Genomic DNA, 23811 nt, shown 5'->3' on the forward strand with positions numbered 1-23811 from the left:
CTTGCTGTATCTGTTGTTTGGTTCTTGTGAGGACTTCTCCTCGTCTAAGCTGTGTAGCTTGCTGTATCTGTTGTTTGGTTCTTGTGAGGACTTCTCCTCGTCTAAGCTGTGTAGCTTGCTGTATCTGTTGTTTGGTTCTTGTGAGGAGTATTCCTCGTCTAAGCTGTGTAGCTTGCTGTATCTGTTGTTTGGTTTTTGTGAGGAGTACTCCTCGTCTAAGCTGTGTAGCTTGCTGTATCTGTTGTTTGGTTCTTGTGAGGAGTATTCCTCGTCTAAGCTGTGTAGCTTGCTGTATCTGTTGTTTGGTTTTTGTGAGGAGTATTCCTCGTCTAAGCTGTGTAGCTTGCTGTATCTGTTGTTTGGTTTTTGTGAGGAGTATTCCTCGTCTAAGCTGTGTAGCTTGCTGTATCTGTTGTTTGGTTTTTGTGAGGAGTATTCCTCGTCTAAGCTGTGTAGCTTGCTGTATCTGTTGTTTGGTTTTTGTGAGGAGTATTCCTCGTCTAAGCTGTGTAGCTTGAGCAGTCTCTCTGTGTAGTCTGCCTTAGCCCTTTACCTGCTGTATCTATTGCTTGGATCATCTGAGGACTGCTCCTTAGCTGTGTAGCTTGAGCTGTCTCGCTGTGTAGTTTCCCTTTTTTTCCTTCAGTTTGTTTGTGCCTGTGTGCAGGGTTTTTTAACCTCGTGCTTATGGCTGGTTTTTGCGCAGTGTGTGTGTACTGCTTGGTTAATATTTGCTTAGGGGATGTCGTTCTGTTTCTTTCTGCATTCTTTATTTGGGTTCCAGTTCGGCCTTGTGGCCCGTATGGCTGTCCTTCTTTTTGTTCCTAGTTCCTGCTATAACCAGGCTCTGTTTCTACCTTGCCTTGAAGTATGCACTGCTTGTTTGCCATGTTCTGCCATGTCTTGGGTAGTTCCTTTAGTGTCTGGATCCAGTTCTTGGTCTGCCTTTGCATGTCTGGATTCATTGTCTGGCTTGCCTCTGCTTTGTGCCCTGTGCCATCCCAGAGGACCCATCTGCTGCAGCCTTGGCTGTATTCCAAGGGCTCACCATCCGTGAATCAGTGCTCAAACACAAATGTGGCAATCGATATAGAACGTTCAGAATTCTTATCCAGGCAGGTCGCTAATAAAGGTGATACATTTAAGCTGTCTGTTCTTTCTGTTGCACAAGGCCACCAGTTCCCTCCATGGATTTGAGAGGAATATAATAAATTCTATGCATTGGAGGAATAGATTCTGAGGAAAATTTAAGAAATTACACCAAATAGTTTCTAAAGCAATCAGATGACATTCCAGTAGCCTTCCTGCAACGATTGTACTTCAACCTTTATTGCTGAAACCTGCTCAGAAAAGTCTCAACTCATTTCATTCAAAGTGTTAGAAAGCTCATCAATCTTACTCATAAGATCAGTGACTTCTTTTGATGTTTCCTCTGCTGAGGCATCCAATTTTTGGAGAACTCTCCATTTATTCTCCAGTGACGGCATTGCAACTATGTATTTCTTTTTTTCCGGAACTGGTAATCACCATTACGGAAATATGTAAACCATATTGAGCCTGCAAATAGGTGGGAAAATGTGGGATACAAATGTTGTAAATAAATAAATACTCAGCTATTTGGTGTAATTAGCTGGCTCTTACTCCTCTCCACAACTGTTTGGCAGCTGGCCCGCCCTCAGCACAGGGCTTCCCACTGTTGCCTTCCACTGGGGTTACCATTGTCAATGCTGCCGATTCTGTGGGTTGCAACGGTCTAGGCAGTTCTGGAGGGGAACAAAGAAACATCTGGCTGAAGAGAAAAGGGCTCTCCTTCGCTCTCTAGCACCAGGCCCGCTCTCCAGTTCTCAAAATTGGGGTAGTCCCTGCATACTGTGAGATTGACTGCTGAATGGGAGAAGAGGTTTGGGCTGTCAAGGGAACGTCCCAAACAACTCCCTTTCTTTTTGTATGCGGCATTGAAGAAACAATTTCAACAGCAGGTAAAACACTCATGTTGCAGGTCACGCTGCCATCTTAGCCGTGCCTTTTTAAAAAAAAAACATGTATTATAAACATGTCTCTTAGAGAGGGTGAGCTTCCAGTTGTTTGTATGCAAGCTACTAGAAAACCGTTGATAAAAAATAAATTAGATCCTCTAAGTAAGGGTAGTTATAGACCTATTTCTGTTGTCCCTTTTTGGGGAAAGTTATTGAGAAGGCTGTTTTGCAACAACTTGAAGATTTTGTGGAGGAGAATAATTGTTTGAACAAATTTCAATATGGGTTCAGAAAGGCTTATAGTGTGGAGGCGTTATTAATCTCTACAATAGATACTTTGAGGAGAGGTATGGATAGAAATCATTGTTTTTGCTTCATTTCTTTAGATGTCGTCTGTCTTCAATTCTGTTGATGGGGCTATATTACTGGGTAGTTTCCAGAAGCTGGGTATAGGGGGTAAGGTATATGATTGGTTTGCGTCCTATTTGTTAGAGCATGCTTTGCTCAAAGTGGAGGAAGTGTTTCCAAATCCATTCTTGTTTTGAGAGGGATCCCACAGTGGTATGCCTTGTCTGCGCTCCTGTTTAATATTTATATGGCCCCTTTGTGTGAGGTTTTGTAATCATTAGATGTGGAGTACGGGCTGTATGCATATAATTCATTCCCCCCCCCCCAATAGTAGCATGGGGAGAGGAGTTGTCTGTGCGGTTGACATCTTATATGAATGAGATTTGTAAGTGGATGACAACTAATGAGTTGACTTTGGATGTGGGAAAAACTGAAATTTTTATTGTAGGAGTAGTGATGGATAATTGTTGACCTTTGGCTATTTGTGTGGGTGAGATTGTACCAGTGCAAAAGGAGATAGTTATTGGGTACTAGTAAAAGAGGCCTGTTTCAGAGCAAATGAAACGGGGTTAGCAAGGTGTTCGTCGCCAACACCCCTCCCTGGCCAACCCCTTCGTTATTCTTCCATTGCTCCGCCCCCAACGTCATGACGTTTGATGCAAGGGCGGGGCCCGGAGCAATTTTCCCTGCCTCCCTCCCTGCCAACCCCTTCGTTGTTCTGCCATTGCTCCGCCCTCGAGGGCGGGGCCCGGAGCGATTTCCCCCCCCACGCCTCCCTGCCTCCCTCCCTGCCAACCCCTTAGTTGTTCTGCCATAGCTTCGCCCTCGAGGGCGGGGCCCGGAGCGATTTTGGTGGCTTTCACCACCACGAACCTTCGAACCTTTTTGAAGGAAGTCAGGGCTTGGCTTCACTGACGTCAGTGTCCTCAGAACGTTGAGGGTGAGTTTTATTATAGTAGATGATTTTGGATTCCCAGCTTTCAATGAAAAATCTAATTGTGCATGTGGTTTGATCAGCCTGTCATCAAATGTGGATGTTGTTTCTCTTTTAAAACCTATATTATGTCCAGTTGATTTTAAGAGTGTTATTCAGGTGATGGTTTTGTCAAAAATAGTTTACTGCAACTCTTTGGGTGTACCAGATTAGAGGCTTAAAGTGTTACAAATGGTACAGAATGCAGCTGCTAGATTGGTTGCTGGCATTTCTAAATCAATCTATATAAATGAGCTTGGACCGACTCACTCGCAAATGCGCAGTAGAGCCCGAACGTTGAGAGAGCAAAAGTCCAAGCCCCGCCTCCACCAGCTCCAGAACCAGAAAGGAGGAGGAGTCAGAGGCGGGGCGAGGGGCGGAGAGTACAGAAAACAGCCCGAACGTAATGCAAACATTCTGTCTCTCACACACATGGAAATCGAAAGGGGAGGGAGGGTGGAGGGAAGGATGGGGTGTGGGAATCGGAGGGGGAAGGAGTGTGGAAATCGGAGGGGGAGGGAGGAACAATTGAAGGAGGGGGCGTGGGAATCAGCTGTCATGAACAACGGCGTTGCAGTCAAAAGGGAGGCTCTAGGGAGGGAGGGAGGCCAATAGCAAGAGCACTTGAACTCAACCAATAAGGAGGAACTCTGGTAGAAACATCAGATAAAGCACTCGAAGCCACCCCTGCATTGAAGCCACCCATGGCACCTGTTACAGAAAGCCAGGAAGAATCAGAGGAAGAAAATGACACTGCCTCCACAAATTTAGGACGTTACTGCAATGGGCAGTTAAGGAAGTCCAAAAGTGGATGTTTCTATGAGAAAGACGTCTTTCTCATACAGACATCCAATTTTGGACATCCTTAACTGCCCATTGCAGAAGCGTCCACATTTTGGACATCCTCAACTGCATTTGCATGCTGGCAGGCCCCCATTCCCCCCAGCGACAGGTGTGTAGCCCCGCCCAGCACATCCCAGGATGCACTGGGCAGGGCTGGGCGCCGGAAAGAAGAGGAGGGAGGCAGGCTGCGTCCCTCTTCCAACCAAGGTAGGGGGGCAGGTGGGCGGGCGGTGGATGGAGTGACACCATCACACAAGGACCCTTGCCAATGCTGGGGGTTGGGTTGGGGATGGGAGACCGGCGGTCCAGCGGGGGGAGGCTTGGTTGGCGCCCACTGGACCACCAGGGACCATTTGCTGGGGGGTGGGGGGGGGGCTGGAGACCCACTGGATCTCCAGCCCTCCCTGAACCTGGGGGGGGGGGGAATCGTCGAGGGGACCGGAGGTCCACCGGACCTCCAGCTCCCGTTGCTTGGGGCAGGGGTAGTCAGGGGCTGGAGTAGTCAGGGCCTGGTGGTCCCATGGGCCTCCAGCCCCTGTGTTTGACAGAGAACAAATTTAAAAGGGCCCCCCTTGGGGTTTTTTTTTTGTGCCAGCTGTAGGCTGCAGTGCTGTGAGAACACACTCTCTCTCTCTCTCTCTCTCTCTCTCTCTCTCACAGACAGACGCACACACATATTTCATTACATTTTTCACAACAAATATGTCGCCCGTTTTAATGGGCTTTACGGCTTGTTTGAACATATAACACCAGTATTGAAACAACTTCACTGGTTGCCTGTGAAACATAGAGTGCAGTATAAAGTTTTGACTCTTATTTACCAAGTGGTTCATGATAAAATGCCATGGTATTTTTGTCAGGTTTTCACTCTGTTCTCATCTGGAAGGTGTTTAAGATCTGATTTTACTAAATGTTTGAATTTGCGTTTGGTATCTTCTGTGCATTATGCTACTGCCTGAGCATTAGCTTTTTCAATTGTAAGAATGCTTATATGGAATGTTTTGCCTGGTCACCTGCGTATAACTACTAGTTTCCAGAAATTTAAGAAAATGTTAAAAACACAGCTTTTTGTTCAAGCTTTTTTTCTGATGGGTAATGCAGAGTTGGAGAGTTTGTGATGGCAGCACTTTATGTATATTAATGAAGATGTATTTTTGTTTTTATTTTGTATTTTAATATGTATGTTTTTATGGAAACTGCTTAGTATATAGGCGGATTTGAAGTATTTATAATAAATCTAAGATTAACAAGTGCTGGATTGTTTGCAATAATGGGCAAGGTCTGCTAAACTGAAAATAAACACAGAAAAGACAAAATTAGTCTTCCCTGTAATTTAAGACCTATTACTAATGTTGTAATTGATGGGACTATTTATAAGGTAGAATCACAGTTGAAAATTTTGGGAGTGATTTTTAGATAATTCTCTCTTTCCAAAGCCTCAGCAGCAGGTGGAGATAGAGAACACTGAAGTGAAAGCAGTGACCCTGGATGTCCAGCTCCTTATGTCCAGCTCCTTATCCTTTCAGTATATCTCTACCTTCAGCAGGTGGTGGATGGATTCTCTCCAGCTCCTGGATTCTGCTTTGGGGGATGGGGGGGCTCCTGAGCTGTTCGACCAGTTGAGCGAAGGGGTGTGTGGCTGATGGTGCCACCCTTGAGGACATACTTGATCTCCAGGTCCCTCTGAGCTGCTTTGAGACTTTAAAAAAAAATCCTTCCAACACTGCTGCTTCTAGCTGGCTTAAAAAAAAAGTCTCTGCAAGCGGCTGCTGGGTTGTGGAGAGTGGGAGCGCCGTTTGGGTTCCCTCTACTGTCGCCTTCAGGGATTCCCTAGCTGCCGTGGTGAGTCTCGTAGCAGCGGAAGCTGTATAGAGATGTTCCCGGTGTGGATCTCGCCGTTCTGTAGTGGGAGCGTATATTGCCAGATGCTCGGACGCTGTCAGTGAGTCTGATGGCCGATTGAAGCTGTGGTGGAATCTTCCTGCTTGTTGAAGGTTGGCGTGTGCACACCTTGTCGGCTTCGCCTGAGGCGGTTGCAGATCCTGCACCCTTTTTCACAGGGGAACTTCCGTGCCTTTGTTGTTCTGCAGGCACTAGCAGTGCAGGGTGGCCTCTGGCAGAGGCGTAGCTAGGTTTTGATGTCTGGGGGAGCAGACTTCTGTAAAATAGGCGCCAGAAGGGTAGGCCGGCCATAGCATCCCACAGCAGAGAAGGTGCAACTAGACATTCCTAGAAAAGTCAAGGCACTGCTAATGCGCCCCAAGCCTAGGGGACACTGGTGGCTGCTTTAGAGTCTCATTGGGTTTAGCACATTTTCCAAGGGGAATGTACCTAGGCTCTGACTCGTTTATAAAGGTAACAACCAAATAGGAACTTCTCTGACCTTTTTACAATGTACTCCCAAGTGAAAACACAAATACAAACATAGACCAAAGAAATATTTTTTTACACTTGCAGCCTATATTAGCAAGGCAAGACGTTGGCATTTGTGTACTGTGAAGTGGAATTTCTTACAATAGGCTGCAGTTAGAAAAATGCTGAGGTGGATTTAGTGACAGTGCCGGTACAGTACTGAATCTGAATTTACAGAAATACAGGTTAATAAATACAAAGCAAATGTATATGCTGATATCTTTTTATATCAGCATATACATTTGATATTCAGAAAATAAGAAATGTTCAACTTTGTTTATTGAAGTTCGGTTTTTCTCTGTTTTAAGAGGCATAATACAAAACTTAGTTGTAAGTTGATTAAAGTGTCTTAAGTGTCAATAAAAAGATAAGTTTTGTATTATGCCTCTTAAAACAGAGAAAAACCGAACTTCAATAAACAAAGTTGAACATTTCTTATTTTCTGAATATCAGGCCCTAAAATAGTAACATAGTAGATGACAGCACATAAAGACTTGTACAGACCAAGTAAGTACTGTTCAAGATTCAATACTAGATTTTATTCAGTGCTATGCCTATACCTTTGGGGTGCTATAATGAATGAAGTAAACAAATTTTAACAAAGCCTTTTGCGCCTAGGCCTCATCCTGGAAAAATGATCAATCACAGTGTTGTAGTCAATGGCCTCAGTGAGCTCCCTTTCTGTTGACAGAAGAGCTAAGCTGGATAGTCTGTCCTCACTCATGACAGAACGCAAATAAGATTTTATCAGCTTTAGGCAGCTAAAAGACCTTTGTGCAGAAGCACTGCGTATGGGCAATTTTAAAAATATCTGGTAAAGTGTAGTAATGTTTGGATATATTGAGCACGTCATTAGTGATCATGAACTTGTGTTAATTTCCTCTTCACTACTGCTAGCTGTGTTTAGGGTAGAGTCTGAGAATTCTTTCATCAAGCCTTTAAAGGAGCTGAATTCTTCCAGAATTACACTTGAGCCATCAAGAACAGAGGCATACTGGTGTGCAAGGATTTGTCTGGCATCAGCCTCTTCAGAATCAGAATGTTTAGGATCAAGCACAGTAAATTTGGATGCCACCTCCTGAAAGTGTTGGAACCTCTCCTGGGTACTTGGAAGAACTCTGTCCAAGGAGACCAAATATGACTCCACTAAGAATTCATTTTCATAATCATTGCGCATGTTAGTTAAGTCTGTGTGATAAAGCTGGATCAAGTGAGATGCTGTTAATATGTCAATGGTACTTTTCTGTATGTAGACAGTGTAAAAGTCTTTTGTAGCAGCTTTCCCCAAAACACAAGGAAGACCACAAACTCGTATGTGCGTAGCGTTGCAAGAATACATTTTCCTTCAGCTAGCTGTTTAGATGTGCAGTTTTTTTATCTCTCCATCCACAATTCGTTGTAAGGCAACAACTAGAGCAGGCAAATTTTGTATGGCTGCTTCTATGGCTGATTTCCTACTCGCCCATCTCGTATCAGATAATTTCTTCAATGATAATGCAAACAATTCAACTTGCTTGTGTTGCTCTTCTTTGAGGATTGAAAGGCGAGGTAAGCCGCGGCGGCCATTTTGAATCTCGCCGAGACCGTCAGGCAGCATACAGGAGGATGGAGAGCAGCGCGCTGGGCAGGAAAGAGGGGGCTCTTTCCTGCCCCGACGTCACTAGACCACCAGGGAACATCGCGTGACGTGAGTAGGGGAGGGCGATCCCGAACTCGGACAAGACACACCGGAGCACCTAGGTTTTAGAGGAGGGAAAAAGGAAAAATTTTTTTTTTCCTATTTCCCTCCTCTAAAACCTAGGTGCGTCTTATGGTCCGGTGCGTCTTATAGTCCGAAAAATACGGTACTTATTGACAGCCCCAGGTTACTTATAGCAGACATGAGAACATTAAAAAAAATTTCTGCACTTGCTCCTGGCAGTTGAATGAACTGGACGAAGTGTTCAACAGCATCACCAGCTTTTGTTACATACCGTAATGATAATGAAAACTGATCCATTCGGCTGATATCAATGGTGGAGTCAACAATCACAGCAAAATATTTTGCAGCCTTGATTTCACTGACAATCAGTGCTATAACTTGTGATGAAAGGGAATGTATAAGATCATTTTGTATGTCAGGGCTTAGGTATGTTGCGTTTCGATCACCCATTAACAAATGCTGGCTAAGGAGTGTATGATGTTTAGCTAACAATTTAATCAGTTCCAAAAAATTCCCCTCATTTGTTCCACAACCAGCCAAACCTCCATGCTCACGATGACAACGAAATGGTAATCCTTGCTTTGCAAGGAATAAAACTACATCAATAATATGCTTCAGAAGCATTCTGTTTGGATCTATTTTTTCCTTTTCTGCAGCTACAAGTTTTGCAGGAACAGTTTTATCTCTTAACAGATGAAATCAAATAAGAAAGAAATCTTTCTCTGCTTTTCTATGACTCTCGCACTTTTCATGCTTTTCAATTTTGTCAATGCCTGTTACGCTCTGCTACACTCCTCCAGAGGTGCAGCCTGCTCACGCAGGGTATGGGCATTCGAGGATGCGGCGGCCATCTTGGATGTGGTATCTCCAGGATAGGACGGCCATCTTGGAGTTGGCATCTCAGCTTGTGGCAGCCATCTTGGAGTTGAGCAGCTTCAGGAAGGAAGCCCATATTTGGGTGTAGAGCATCTCCTCTGATGGGGGCGGCCATCTTGGAACAGCTGCACATGGTTGAGCCTAATCCCTGCACTATTTAAAGCCCTGTTTTCAGTCCTTCCATGCTTTGGCTTCTATTCGTGTAGAGGTTGTGGTCTTCATCTGTTCCAGTGTTTTCCTGTGTTCCTGACCTCAGATTGTTTACTGCAGCACTGCGTATGCCTTGTAGCGCTATAGAAATGCTAAATAGTAGTAGTAGTAGTAGTAGTAGTGACCACGCGCTGTGTTGCTGCCTGCCCAGACCTTCGGACTGTTTCTTGACTACACGCTGTGTTGCTGCCGGCCCAGACTTCGGACTGTTTTCTGTTTTGCTGCTTTGCTGACTCCTTGCTCCGGGACTGTTTCTGTGCTCCCGCTTGTCTGGTTGGTGGTCTCGCAACCCCGCTGGTTCCGGAAGTCCTGCCGGCCGCTTGCACCCAGGGGCTCAACCGCTGGGAGACAGTGGCTAAGTGCAGGTGAAGCTTTGGGTTGTCTGGCTGCCTGACCGAGCGCGGTGGCACTCCATCTTCGCCGTGCTCAGTCGGGGCACAAGGGCTCACATTCCCAATCATAACGATGCCCTTGTTAAAATTTTTGCAACCCTTTTTATGATTGCTCCATGTACGGTTATCTGAACATGAAGCACCTGAGAATAACCAACAATAGAAGCAAAACATTGCATTTGATTTGGGTGAATATACTAACCACTGTCTATCATTTTCACGGCCACTTTTTTCATGTTTTTGTTTGTACCATAACATACTAAAGTGCCGCCCATCTTTGCCCTTAGAAAATACAAAGTTCTTTTTCAGTCCTGGTTGACAAGGATCCTGTTGGAGTAATGCTCATATCAGAGGAGGTGTGATGGATTTATTTTGAAATAAATATGGATCTGTTGGAAAGTCCACTTTTGTATCAGTAAGTTCACAAAGTACTGTACTAACTGTAGTTTCCTCTTCTTCTTTGTTTTCACTGTCAAATAGATCAGAGTTAGGTTCTACTATTCTTTCTTCATTTTCACTATCATCATTTGATGGGAAAAAAGTGCTGTCAGGCAGTTCTCCACAGGATAAGCTGGTACCACTTCGAGCAGAAATTGATGTGTTGGAATTCATAGACCGAGCTGCTTCTTCCTCATTTTCATTATGAATATCACTCTCAGACTCAGTGTTTACTGAGTCACAAGCAGCATCAGTTTGTGCTCGAATTGCTTCGCAATTTTTAGGAATAGCAGCACCAACATGTTGAGAGCTAGCTCGATGAAAAAAAATCATCAATGTGCTGACACTTAGCTAGTTCTTTTTCATGGTGCTTGTCAGCTTTAAGTTTGACTCTATCCCATCCGGAAAGTTTCTTTTTTGCATTGCTTGAACTCATTGTTTAAAGTGTTAATCAACTTCAGATACAAAGTTTGACCACAAAAGCGGACTACTGTAAGTCAAGCTGGAAACCACAGGCGACCCTCAGGGGGAGGAATGCTGGCTTCGGCCTAACCCCTGGTAAGCCTTTCCTCAGCTGAGAGCTGCCCAGCTCTACCACTGGCTGCCTTTCAGGTGCTGTAGAAGACTTGCAGCTCATCTGCATATCCTTTCAACTTTCTCCGGGGTGACTCCCAGGTCCGCTCCGATCCACTCCCAGGGCCTCCGCTTTAGGTGCCGCGCGCCTAATGGTGCGTGGGGCATTTTTCTCTTTACATCTATTTTTCTCCCATTATGGCTCCAGTACACTTTTTCTTCTTGGCACTGTCCCTTCCTAATTTGTTTCTCCATCTTAAACCACTGTACACTGTAGGAACACATTGTCCACCATCTGTATTCATCATCTCACCATCTCTTTTTTTCCTCTTCCTTTTTCTCAGTTCTCAACCTTAAACATTTCCTTCCTTCTATTCATCCATCTCCTTTTTATCTGAGTACATCTCGCTGTCGTCGTACCTCTCCTACTCTTCTCCGTACTCTTACTCCTCCTCCTCCTCTCTGCTGGGGACATTAATCCCACTCCTGGTCCTCCACATCAGCTCTCATCCTATTTCTGCAGGTCACACCGTGATATCTCCAATCTAATTTCTGTTCGTCTTCTCCCCCCTCCTTCTCTGCCTTTCTCTTGCGCTCTGTGGAATGCCCACTCTGTCTGTAACAAACTGTCCTACATCCATGACCTTTTTATCTCTCGTACTCTCCATCTGCTTGCCCTAACTGAAACTTGGCTTTACCCTGAAGACTCTGCTTCAGTTGCATCCCTATGCCATGGAAATGATATTTTCTCCCATACTCCTCACCCAGTTGGCCGCGGAGGTGGTGTTGGGCTACTACTTTCACTCTCTTGTAGATTTCAACCTCTTCTTCTACCTCAGTCTCACTGTTTTTCTTCCTTCGAAGTCCACTCCATCCGTCTATTTGCTCCTCTGCCTCTCTGAGTAGCACTCATTTATCGACCCCCTGATAAGTCCCTTTCTTCCTTTCTCACTGACTTTGATGCTTGGCTTTCCTTCTTTCTTGAACCTTCATTTCCTTCCCTCATTCTTGGGGATTTTAACATTCATGCTAATGATCCCTCAGACTCTTATGCTTCGCAATTTCTTGCTTTAACATCCTCTTTCAATCTTCAACTGTACTACACTGCCCCCACTCATCAGAACGGCCACTGTCTTGATCTTATCCTCTCCTCAAACTGCTCACTCTCCAGTTTCTGTGCCTCAACTCTTCCCCTCTCTGACCATCATCTGATAACTTTCACACTTAAACACCCTCCTCCCCAGTCCCGTCCAATCTTAACCAATACATTTAGGAATCTTCAGGCTATTGACCATTCTACTTTGTCCTCCAATGTTTCAAATCTCTTCTCATTTTCAAAGCACTTAGCCTCCCAAAGTTCCATAGAAACCTATGGAACTTAGCCTCCCAAAGTGCTTTGAAAATATGCCTCTATGTTATCCAAGTCTGTCAATGAGGCTGTCTCTTCCTATAATACTATTCTCTCCACTGCTCTGGATATTCTCGCTCCTTTCATTCCCCGTTCTGTAAAACGTACCAAACCCCAACCTTGGCTGACCTCTAGAATCCGCTACCTACGTTCCTGTGCCCGCTCTGCCGAACACCTTTGGCTGAAATCCAGTACCCATGCTGACTTCATACATTTCAAATTCTTGCTGACTTCCTTCCAGTCTGCTCTTTTACTTGCCAAACAGGACGATTACATCCAGTTGACTAATTCTCTTGGCTCAAACCCTCGTCGTCTCTTTGCCACACTGAACTCTCTCCTCAAAGTGCCTTCACCTCCAACCCCCCCCTTCACTTTCCCCCCAGACTCTGGCTGAGTTCTTTCATGATAAGGTTCACAAGATTAAACTTGAATTCTCAACCAGGTCACCTCTACCTCTCCTTCCCTTAGTCCCTTCTCTCAACCCTCCAATCCCTGCCTCCTTTTCTTCCTTTTCTGAAATCACTGAAGAGGAAACTACACATCTTCTTTCCACCTCGAAACTAACTACCTGTTCCTCTGATCCTATTCCCACCCATCTACTTAACACTATCTCTCCTTCCTCAATCTTTCACTGTTCACTGCGACTGTTCCTGATGCCTTCAACATGCCGTAGTCACACCACTCCTTAAAAAACTTTCATTGGACCCTACCTGTCCTTCAAGCTATCACCCCATCTCCCTCTTCCCTTTCCTATCCAAGATACTTGAACGTGCTGTTCACTGCCGTTGCGTTGACTTTTCATCTCAAGCTATTCTTGATCCACTTCAATCTGGCTTTTGCCCCCTTCATTCAACTGAAACAACGCTTGCTAAAGTCTCCAGTGATCTGTTCCTAGCCATATCCAAAGGTCTCTTTATTTAATCCTCATCCTTCTCGATCTATCTGCTGCTTTTGACACTGTTGATCACAGCCTACTCCTTGATACTCTGTCCTCACTTGGATTTTAGGGCTCTGTTCTTTCCTGGTTTTCTTCTTATCTCTCCCAGCGTACCTTTAGTGTGTACTCTATGAGATCCTCTTCTACTTCTATCCCACTGTCAGTTGGTGTACCTCAGGGATCTGTCCTGGGACCTCTTCTCCATCTATACTTCTTCCCTTGGTACTCTGATCTCATCCTATGTTTTTCAGTATCATCTTTACGCTGATGACTCCCAGATCTACCTCTCCACACCAGAAATCTCAGCCGAAACCCAGGCCAAATTATCAGCCTGGATGTCTCAGCGCCATATGAAACTAAACATGACCAAGACCGAGCTTCTTATCTTTCCCCCTAAACCAACCTCTCCTCCTCCCCCATTCTCTATTTCTGTGGATAACACTCTCATCCTTCCTGTCTCATCAGCTCGTAACCTTGGGGTCATCTTCGACTCCTCCCTCTCCTTCTCTGCACATATTTAACAAGACTGCTAAAACCTGTCGTTTCTTTTTCTATAATACCAGCAAAATTCGCCCTTTCCTTTCTGAGCACACTACCAGAACCCTCATTTACGCTCTTATCACCTCTCGCTTAGACTATTGCAACTTGCTTCTCACAGGTCTCCCACTTAGCCATCTCTCTCTTCAATCTGTTCAAAATTCTGCTGCACGACTAATATTCCGCCAGGGTCGTTATGCTCATATTAGCCCTCTCCTCAAGTTACTTCACTGGCTTCCTATCCATTTCCGCATACAATTCAAACTCCTCTTACTGACATACAAATGCATTCACTCTGCAGCTCCTCAGTACCTCTCCACTCTCATCTCTCCCTACATTCCTCACCGGGAACTCCGTTCACTGGGTAAATCTCTCTTATCTGCACCCTTCTCCTCCACCGCTAACTCCAGACTCCGTTCCTTTTATCTTGCTGCACCATATGCCTGGAACAGACTTCCTGAGCTGGTATGTCAAGCTCCATCTCTGGCCGTCTTCAAATCTAAGCTAAAAGCCCACCTTTTTGATGCTGCTTTTAACTCCTAACCCTTATTCACTTGTTCAGAACCCTTATTTTATCATCCTCACCTTAATATTCCCTTATCTCTTGTTTGTCCTGTTTGTCTGTCCTAATTAGATTGTAAGCTCAGTCGAGCAGGGACTGTCTCTTCATGCTCAAGTGTACAGTGCTGCGTACTTCTAATAGCGCTATAGAAATGATAAGTAGTAGTAGTAGGAAACCATACGAGCACGTGTAACTCCCTGGTGGAGGAGAAAGATATTATAGACAGTGTGCGAATCAAAGTCCTTAAAGGAAACTCAAGAATGATAAAGTTGAATCCCAAACCAACCAATACAGATCTAGACAATTTCTTTGAATAAATCCACATATGATATGCTTCAAGGGAAAAGCAGTGCAGGTTCTTCTTGGACCTCATGTGCACTGCAGTTCTGATATCCACACCAACAAGAAGTTTGTGTCAGAACTCAGAAGGGGTAGAAATGGATTAAACATGTAGCATTTGTATGGACCCTGTGGCCTCTGTGTCACTGTGCTGTTTTCTACTTTATGGAGAAGACTTCAGGAGTGCTCCCTACCACTGCCATCGGTCTCACACTCCTGCTGCTATTGTTGTTTCATGATTGAAGAATGGAGCATTGGGGCCACTGGAGCTGACCCCTCTGCTGTGTTTCAGCAGCAGACCTGTGCTCTTCAACCATGATTCTAGCAACACCAGCAGCAGCAGCAGTGCTCCTTTACTCTGCCAAGGCACAGAGAGCAATGCATGCTGCTTGTCCACAACACACTTCCTTGGTTAAGAACCATTGGTCTAGGCACATGCAGAAACACACACCCCCAAAATGATGGAAACAAACTTCTTTGAGTGTCTAAAATCACCAAAACTCTGGTTAATGACTTTTGTGTGGGCCCTTTTCTGTATATACTTCCCATAGTCTCACACGCTGCACAAAATTAAATGGTAGATCACAGGTTGCCCACCCTGGGATAGTAACTCAATATAAACCTCAGATTCTTTTCCACTTTATTGTGCAATGTGTCAGTCTGAGTCTTCTCCAAAATATTGTCCAGGTTGCCCCACCTATGCAGACTCCTTGTTTCCCTTGCCTCCTCCTAGGAGTCCTGTCCCCTCAAATCCGACATCAAGAAGGCTATAGGGACTCCCCCTCACACCCTGTATTCGTGCAGAGATGCAGATGTGATTCCATGTGTCCCAATGAAAGAAGAGTTGAAATTTTGCCATCTCTATATAGTATAGAACAATGTAGAAAAACGAGCACACAATACAGATATTATAACTGCGGTTTCTACCAGCTATAATAATTTTTAAGCTGTTTTAGTGATGTTCAATTTTTATTTCATGATGTTTATATCTAAATATGGGAAGCTTTTGAATAAATTAAAAAGCTATCAAGTAAAAAAGAAAACAAAATCTTTGCCCTCCATCTTTTAAGGCACTGCCTATCCAACTGGAACTAGATAGGAACACCCCATCTCCTGTTTTCTTCAATCTACTTGGACATCACCCCTTGCTTTCCCCCTCTGAAATCTCCCTCTTGCTTCCCTTGATGACTCCTCTTCTTTTGACTATCTTGGTCTGCCCTCCCCCTACACCCCACACACAGTGTATTTTATTTCCATTATGTCCCCCTTTTTAAATTTATTTTATGGTCAGAAGAAGAGAGTGAGAGAGAGTGTGTGTCTGTCTGTCTGTCTGTATGCCTTCCCTTTCTTTTTTTATTTTATGGGCAAAAAAAAAGGCCTGTGTTTCCCCTCCTGTCCATCGATTGCCTTCTGTAACCCCCCACTCCCCTCCTGTCCATCAATTGCCTTCTATAAGTTAACCCCCCCACCCCCTCTCCTGTCCATCAGTTGCTTTCTGTAAGTTAACCCCCCCACCCCCTCTCCTGTCCATCTGTTGCTTTCTGTAAGTTAATCCCCACACCCCCTCTCCTGTCCATCAGTTGCTTTCTGTAAGTTAACCCCCACACCCCCTCTCCTGTCCATCAATTGCCTTCTATAAGTTAACCCCCCCACCCCCTCTCTCCTCCCTGAGAAACAAAACAGCTAGTGCCGCGGAGGAAGAACCAAATTCTATCCCCAGGCAGAGCAGGCCCAGATTCCCCATCACACACAGTCAGCCAGCACAGCGCATGGCGGTCCCCCTTACCGTCGGAGTCAAGAAGAGCTCAGCTGTAGCTGAGGTTGAGAGAGGCTTCGCATCTTAGCGTCAACAGCTGGGCTCAGTCTGCACTGGTGCCTGCCAAACAACGCGCCGACCTGAACTGTGTGCCCGAGCCTGGGGGGATGGGACGACCCCTGGGCCTGAGGAGGAGAGGACGAGGACCCTTGGCCTGCTCCTGGCTGTGTAGTCTGCGGCGCGCCCCAACAGTGCTGCTTAAGGAAATTTAAGAAGTTGAGTCCGTCAGCGTCAGAAAAAGAAATAAGGGCTCGGAGCGAGGTCGGAAGAAGTATGAGGAAGGAATGGTCTGTCAGCGGCGCAGGCTCAGAGTGTTTGTTGCATCGGACTCCACGCTGGAAGGCAGGAGCAGCAACGCATGCGCATAGGCGCCATTCATTTTTAGAAATCCATTAGGGGGAGCGACCGCTCCCCCTGCGCCCCACCTAGCTACGCTTCTGCCCTCTGGTCCCATTTCTGATGCTTCAGGCACTGGCATGGCTGGAATTGATTTTTCCTCTGACTTTATTCTACTTTTGCATCAGGCCTACTTGATGAAGCAAGGCCATGCTTCTGTGCAGCCTCTTTTCTTAGTTTTTCAGTCTGGAGGGCAGGGAACTGCTTGCTAGTCAGGGTGACTCAGTGGCACTGCTCCAGTTAGAGGATCCTGCCCTAAAGTGCAGGAAGACTGGCTTCTATACCTGAGGGGGAAGGGTCTTTGGGACCCCATTCTCTTTCGCCCTCCATTTTGGAAGGCTTGGGGGACTGAGGGCACCCTTCTAGACTGGAGGAGATGGAGGACGGTGAACTCCTCTAAAGTGAACAGGATGATCTGATTGCAGGTCAGAATTTTCATTGAGATGAGCTGCTGTCGTTGATTTTGGAGACCATAAATATTACGGACCTGGAGGTGCAAGCGACTTCAGTTATTATTAAGATGGCGAGCATGTGGAAGCCATCTAAGGTCTTCCCAATACACGAGTCCATTCAGGAGTTAATCATCGCTCAGTAGTCTGACCCAGAGAATGGATTGAAGGTGGCAAGAGCAATGACCTGCCTCTTCCCGGTGTCCACAGCTATGTTGGACACCTTTACCCTTCCTAAGGTGGATGCCTTGGTTATGGTGATCACAAAAAAGACCACTCTTCCGGTGGAAGGGGGAGTGGCGCTGAAAGATATGCAGGATTGGCTCCCAGGATGCAATGGGTGGGGCTGGGCGCTGCCATTTTGGGCGTCGACTGACTAGAGGAGGGAGGCAGGCAGGCTGCGTCCCTCCTCTAACAAAAGGTAGGGGGGTCGGGAGGGGGGGGTTCACGACACCACACCACACCACGGACCACCAGAGAATCTAAGTAGAATGCTGGGGGGGAGGAGTTGGCGTGGGCTGGAGGTCCACTGGACCTCCAGCCCCCACCCCCGTCGACACATCACCGTGTGGGCGATCCTTTGGCCGGAGGCGGCCAATCAACGATTTGTGGGGGTTTGGGGAGCTGGAGACCCACCGATCCTCCTGCTCCCCCCCCCCCCGTCACTGGGTGGGAGGGTAGGACAGCGTTTTTCGGGAGGTGGCCACTTGGATTTCTGTGGATTCAGGGGGTGGGGGTGCTGGAGACCCACCGGATCTCCAGCCCTCCGTGAACATGGGGGGGGGACTGGAGGTCCACCGGACCTCCAGCCCCCACCCCCCATCGCTGGGTGGGAGGGTGGGAGATGGTTTGCCCGGCGGCAGCGGCGGCCTCGTTGTTCGGGCCTCGGCAGGCTGTTTGACAGGTTTGGGCTTGCGGAATTCTCCCGCACTAAAACATGATAATCAAAGATAATAGTGCTGCTTAGATTTGCATGCATTATCTTTGATCATCGATGCAGAAAAGCCCTGCGCTGTCCCGGCGCTATTTTTAGGGCGCTGTTTGGAACAGCGCGGGGCTTTTGATCATCTGGGCCTTAGTGTTCTCCATCTCCACCTCCTGGTAGGCAGATACAACCCACCAGTTCCTGGATTCATCTGCTGAGACTAAAGGAAAGAAAGTTATCATGCAAGACATAATTTTTCCCTGTTGAACCTCATGTTCAAATGTTATCTACTAATGTGTTTGGACTATTTGGAAATAGTGACACATTAGATCTTACTTTAATACTGATGTATTTCATCTGATAGTCCATACGCTATTTTCAGGACACTTGGCTCATTTTCGAAAGAGAAAAACATCTAAAAAGTGGTTTAAAGCAGCATTTGGACGTTTTTCTCTCTAAAACGTCCAGATCTGTATTTTCAAAACCTATTTTCCAAATGATTTTCTATGCTGTTCTTCTGCAGTGCATCCAGTTGTAAAGGTGTGTGTGTTTGGGCGAGTTAAGGGTGAAATTTGGGCGTTCCTAATACCTGGACGTTTTTCAGCCATAATTGAACAAAATGAAAATGTCTAGGACTACAATTAAGATATTTTGTGCTTGGCCTGTTTTAATAATGACAAATTCGCAAAAAAAGGAAAGAGGACTTAATGTACCGCCTTTCTGTGGTTTTTGCAACTACATTCAAAGCGGTTTACATAGTATATACAGGTACTTATTGGTACCTGAGACAATGGAAGGTTGTGACTTGCCCAGAGTCACAAGGAGTTGCAGTGGGAATCAAACCCAGTTCCCCAGGATCAAAGTCTGCTGCATTAACCACTAGGCTACTCCTCTACTCCTAAATGACCAGATGATCAGTGGAGGAATAAAGGAATGACCTCCCCTTATTCTCCCAGGTCACTGAGCCCCTTCCACCCACGAAAGATGTAAAAGAAACAGTACATACCAGCTTCTGTGACAGCCTCAGATGTTAGGCGGTCCTATTAGTGCAGCAAGGAGGCCCCTGGAGTAGTCTAGTGGTTGATACAGTGCACGTGGCGAAGGAAACCCAAGCCCATATCACACTCTTGTGGTGGAATGTGTCAGCCCTCCAAAAGTCACCAAAAACCTACTTTACCCACATATAAGTGACCGCTTCATCTATAAGGGCTATAGTGGTGGTGGTGTACAGTTCGTGTCGGTGGGTTTTGGAGGGCTCAGTAGACAAGATAAGGGAGCAATAATAAGTGTACCTAGGAGCTTTTATATGAAGTCCACAGCAGTGCCCCCTATGGTGCCCCATTGCTCTCGTGGGATATCTACTAAGAATGCTGGCTTGTCCTATAGCCCAATGGCTTGATTTTGTGCGTTTTGCAATTGGACTTTTTTTTTTTTAAATGGACCAACGCACAGAGCACAAAAGACATTTTTGAAAAAAAATATAAGACTTTTGCTGTTTCTAAAATGGCTATATTTCCTATTTAGATTTGGGACGTTTTGTGTAAAATGTCCAAAGTCCGACTTAGATGTCATATTGAAAATGCCCCTTCTGCACATGCTAGTTAGTTAAAACTTAACTGCACTCGTGGAATTCTGCCTACTTCTCCCCATAATAGATTGGCAGTCCTAAAAAAAAAAAAAAAAAAAAAATTGGCTATCTCCCAAAGTTAACTGGGTAAATCTTTTGTATACTGACCTCTGCAAATATATTTCACTCAGCTACATGTAGAAAATTAGTATGATCAACCTAACAGTTGTAAGATAAATAGAATACTCAGCCGTTTAGATGACTTTTTTGTCATATATTTAAAAAGTTTTATCTTTGACGAGAAAGTTTGTGTATGAAATTCTCCTGATGATACCAAGTTTTGGCTACAAGGGAAAGTAGAAAGTGTATCCAGTGCATTCTTCATGATGAATACCTAATCTCCTATTTGCTTTTGTTTCTTTTCAGCTTGTCGGTGGAGAATTTGATTTAGAGATGAACTTTATAATTCAGGATGCAGAGAGCATAACCTGCATGGCGGAGCTTTTAGAGCACTGTGATGTAACTTGCCAGGCAGAAATTTGGAGCATGTTCACAGCCATTCTCCGTAAAAGTGTCCGTAATTTACAGACCAGCACGGAAGTTGGCCTTATTGAGCAAGTCCTGCTGAAGATGAGTACTGTGGATGACATGATTGCAGGTATTTATTACAAAACTAACAAGTGTCTTAATTTCATAACTGAAATCCCTTTTGTGTTTTGGATTTAAAGTACTAAACAGTGATTTTTCTGTTCTCTGAGTTTTATACAGTAGTGCATTATTATCTCTCAAAGAAAGGTCTGAAAAGATTTATTTCCTAGGGGCAGGCATGTTCCTGTTGACTCAGTTGTGTATGTTTAAAAAAAAACCCAACCAAACACACAAACTACAACAACAAAAAAACTAAAGGCAATGTGGACAAAATTACATGATCATTTACGAGATAAATCAGCTATTCGAGTGCCAAAAACAGAATGCTCTCAAGAGCTCAGAAAAATCAAGGATTTTTCCCCCAACATTTGCGATGACCTGTGCAGTCACTGCTTTCATAAGTCTCCTTTTTTCAACTGAGTTGGCACATGGTTGCAATTCTGTCTTTAATTGTGCTTTTGATTGCTAAATTATGGCTGCCTTTTTCATCTTGCTAGATCAGTTAAGACCAGTGGATTCTGATATCTTGCCAGAAGATGAAGGCAGAGAAGCCTAACTTCCCAGTGTTGTCGCCACTGTAAGGATCGGCTCTGCCTGGAACTTGCCAGTGCTGCTCTACCTCCTGCAGATGATGCAGGCTGGATTAGTGCAGCATTCTTGGCGCAGTCCATGGTCTGTGGTCCATGGATTGAGTCCTTTGGCCATTGTTGGCTCCATGGGATTGGTCCACAGATCTCTGCCCAGGTTGATCAGGAGGGATTTGGACACTCTGTAGCCCTGAGCCCATGGATTTTTGTTCAGTGGGGCTGTCTTGCTGGCAGGGATCTTTTGAGACCTCTGTAACGGGGCTGAGTTTGTTTTTCCACTTGTAGTTTTTCTTTGCTGCTGGAATCCCCTTCTTTCTCCTCTTCTCTCCTCAGGGGACTTTTGCAGTTAGACTAATAAAGTTTTGAAAGAGGGGAAAAAAGGAGGAGATTGAAGCAATTATTCAGATATTCATCTCTGCAAAGCTAAGGCCCTTTATTATGCTGATCGTATCAGAAAAGCCCCCAGTTTGACTAAAGAGGTGTTCTTTGTATTCCATAACCTAACTTCATCTCCATTTGACTTGGATGTCTCCCCACCTCCATCTTCAGCTGAAAGCCTCTTGCAATATTTTCTCACCAAGGTCTTAGACCTGAGAAACACATTTCAAATACCTGACCCACCTTCCCTTCCCCTGTCTTCTTCCCAGTCCTCCATCCTACCTGGATGCACTGTTTGGAATACATTTCAGGTGCAGATCCCCTCATTCACTATTGGTTGTTCTTGAAAGCACAAAGTGCACATATTGTGATCTCGACCCATTTTCATCTTCCTGGCTGAAATGCCCTAACCTACAGCTCTTCCCTCAAACTCTGTCTCTGTTAAATTCCAGTCTTTCTCTTGGTCAGATACCACTCTCATGGAAGAGGGCAATTGTCAGGGCAGTCCTTAAAAAAAACCTTCTCTTGATCCTCAGGTACTAGCTCGCTATCAGCCTATTTCTGACTTGTCTTTTCTTTCAAAGGTCTTGGAGAATATTGTATATTCCTAACTATCTTCTTTTGCTGATAAGTCTCTTGCCCTCCATCCCAAGCAGTCAAGTTTCAGATTTCACTTCAGTACTGAAACAGTCCTCACTGCTGGAATAAACGGAAATCATTCTTACTGGGACAAACACAGGGTAGTTCTCGAAGTTTCCCTTGATCTGTCTGCTGCATTTGATCTTGCAGATCATTCCCTTCTATTAGCCTGCCTCTCCTCTCTTTGGATTTCTGGCTCTATTCTGTCACACTGAGCCCGCAAAAAGGTGGGAAAATGTGGGATACAAATGCAATAAATAATAATAATAATGGTTCACTTCCTTTCTCTCTGCTCGCTCCTATACTGTTGTCACAGCCTCCTCCAGGACATCTCCTTGTTGTCTACCTTGTGTCCCGCAGGGTTCTGTTGTGTCTCCACTTCTTTACAACTTATTTCTTAGCGCTTTCGCTATGCATATTCAGTCAATGGGTGTTTCATTCCAATTTTACTATACCTCATAAACCCTAGAAACCCATATCTAGGGCAATGTCAGGATTATCTAAACTCCATTTCTGATTGGTTATTCAGTCACAAACTAGTGCTAATTAAGGACAAAATTGTCAGCTGCTGGTTCACAGGAAGCCTCTCAGTACCTTAATTTTCACTTCAACTATTCAGATCAACCTTTCAACCATTTGAATTATTTAGATACCTCGGGGTAATACTGGACTCCTAATTATCATTCACGCCTCAAATCTGTAATGCATGCTAAACAGTTTGTTTTATACTTTGTCAATTACGTGCAATTTGTCTTTACTTCAGTTCTGAAATTTTACCTTTTTTACTTCTTGCCTTACTTGTCACTAGGCTAGATTATTTCAATATAATCTACCTAGGCCAGTAGTTCCCAAACCTTATCCTGGAGACACCCCTGCCAATCAGGTTTTTGGGATATCCACCATGAACATTCATGAGAGAGATTTGCGTGCAGTGGAGGCAGGGTATACAGATCTCTCTCATGAATATTCATTGTGCATATCCCAAAAACCTGACTGACTGGGGTGTTTTTAGGACCAGGTTTGGGAACCACTGACCTAGGCTGTACTCAAGCATCCATTAAAAGATTACAATCTGTACAAAACACTGCCATTCATCTCCTATGGCGTGTGTTGTTTTGATCATGTTACACCTCTACTACAAAAATATCATTGGCTTCCGATTTCTCAACACATTCTCTTCAAGCTATTGGTTCTTACCTTCAAATCCCATTGCATTGGTTTACCACATTATCTTTCTCCTTTTACTATCCCATATTCTCCAGTTTGGCTGCTCCATTCTATAAATGACCATAGGTTAGTGTTACCAGGCCCCAGATTTGTACATTTAGATTCCACCTGTCGCACTGCCTTCTTTTTTGCTGCCCCAATTCACGGGAATTCTCTTCCACGGCATGCGTGCTGAATCCTCATTTAAGAATTTAAAATCGAAATAAAAAACTTGATTTTCAGACTTGGTTTGATTGTAAACTGGTGTTACCTGTGTCCTTCTCTTAATATCTACCTGATAAACTGCTGACTTTATCTCCTTTATTAAAAACAAACAAACAAAAAGAGCCTGTCTTTTTTGCAGAGGGTCTGACTTCTAAAAGTTTCTAATCTTTCTTCAACCTATATATTGCCTGTAACTTAAAATTGTTCTTGCATTGTGATTTCATATTTTTGTGCTGGAATTGTCTTAAAGGTGCTTTCATTAGAACTGTGTTTTGAACCTTCTGTGCCAGTGACTTAATCCAGTCAATTTGGTTACATAGAATCTGGCGTCTTAAAGGTGCTTTCATTAGAATTGTGTTTTGAGCCTTCTGTGCCAGAGACTTAATCCAATCAGTTTGGTTACATAGCATCTGGTTGACTCATAGACTGTGTGCCTCTGGAAGAGGGGC

The 23811-nt window shown here is 44.8% G+C and overlaps 1 protein-coding gene across 1 annotated transcript in view; it reads left to right on the forward strand.

Moving 5' to 3' along the window:
• The window catches only part of NBEA (neurobeachin), a 1994973-nt gene that overhangs the window by 19347 nt on the left and 1951815 nt on the right, over positions 1 to 23811 (forward strand). Inside the window, 1 exon segment of the mRNA XM_030200381.1 lies at positions 20106 to 20337. Coding sequence (XP_030056241.1) covers positions 20106 to 20337 — 232 coding nt within the window.

This window comes from Microcaecilia unicolor, chromosome 4 (assembly GCF_901765095.1).
Source record: "Microcaecilia unicolor chromosome 4, aMicUni1.1, whole genome shotgun sequence".
Classification (NCBI taxonomy): Eukaryota; Metazoa; Chordata; class Amphibia; order Gymnophiona; family Siphonopidae; genus Microcaecilia; species Microcaecilia unicolor.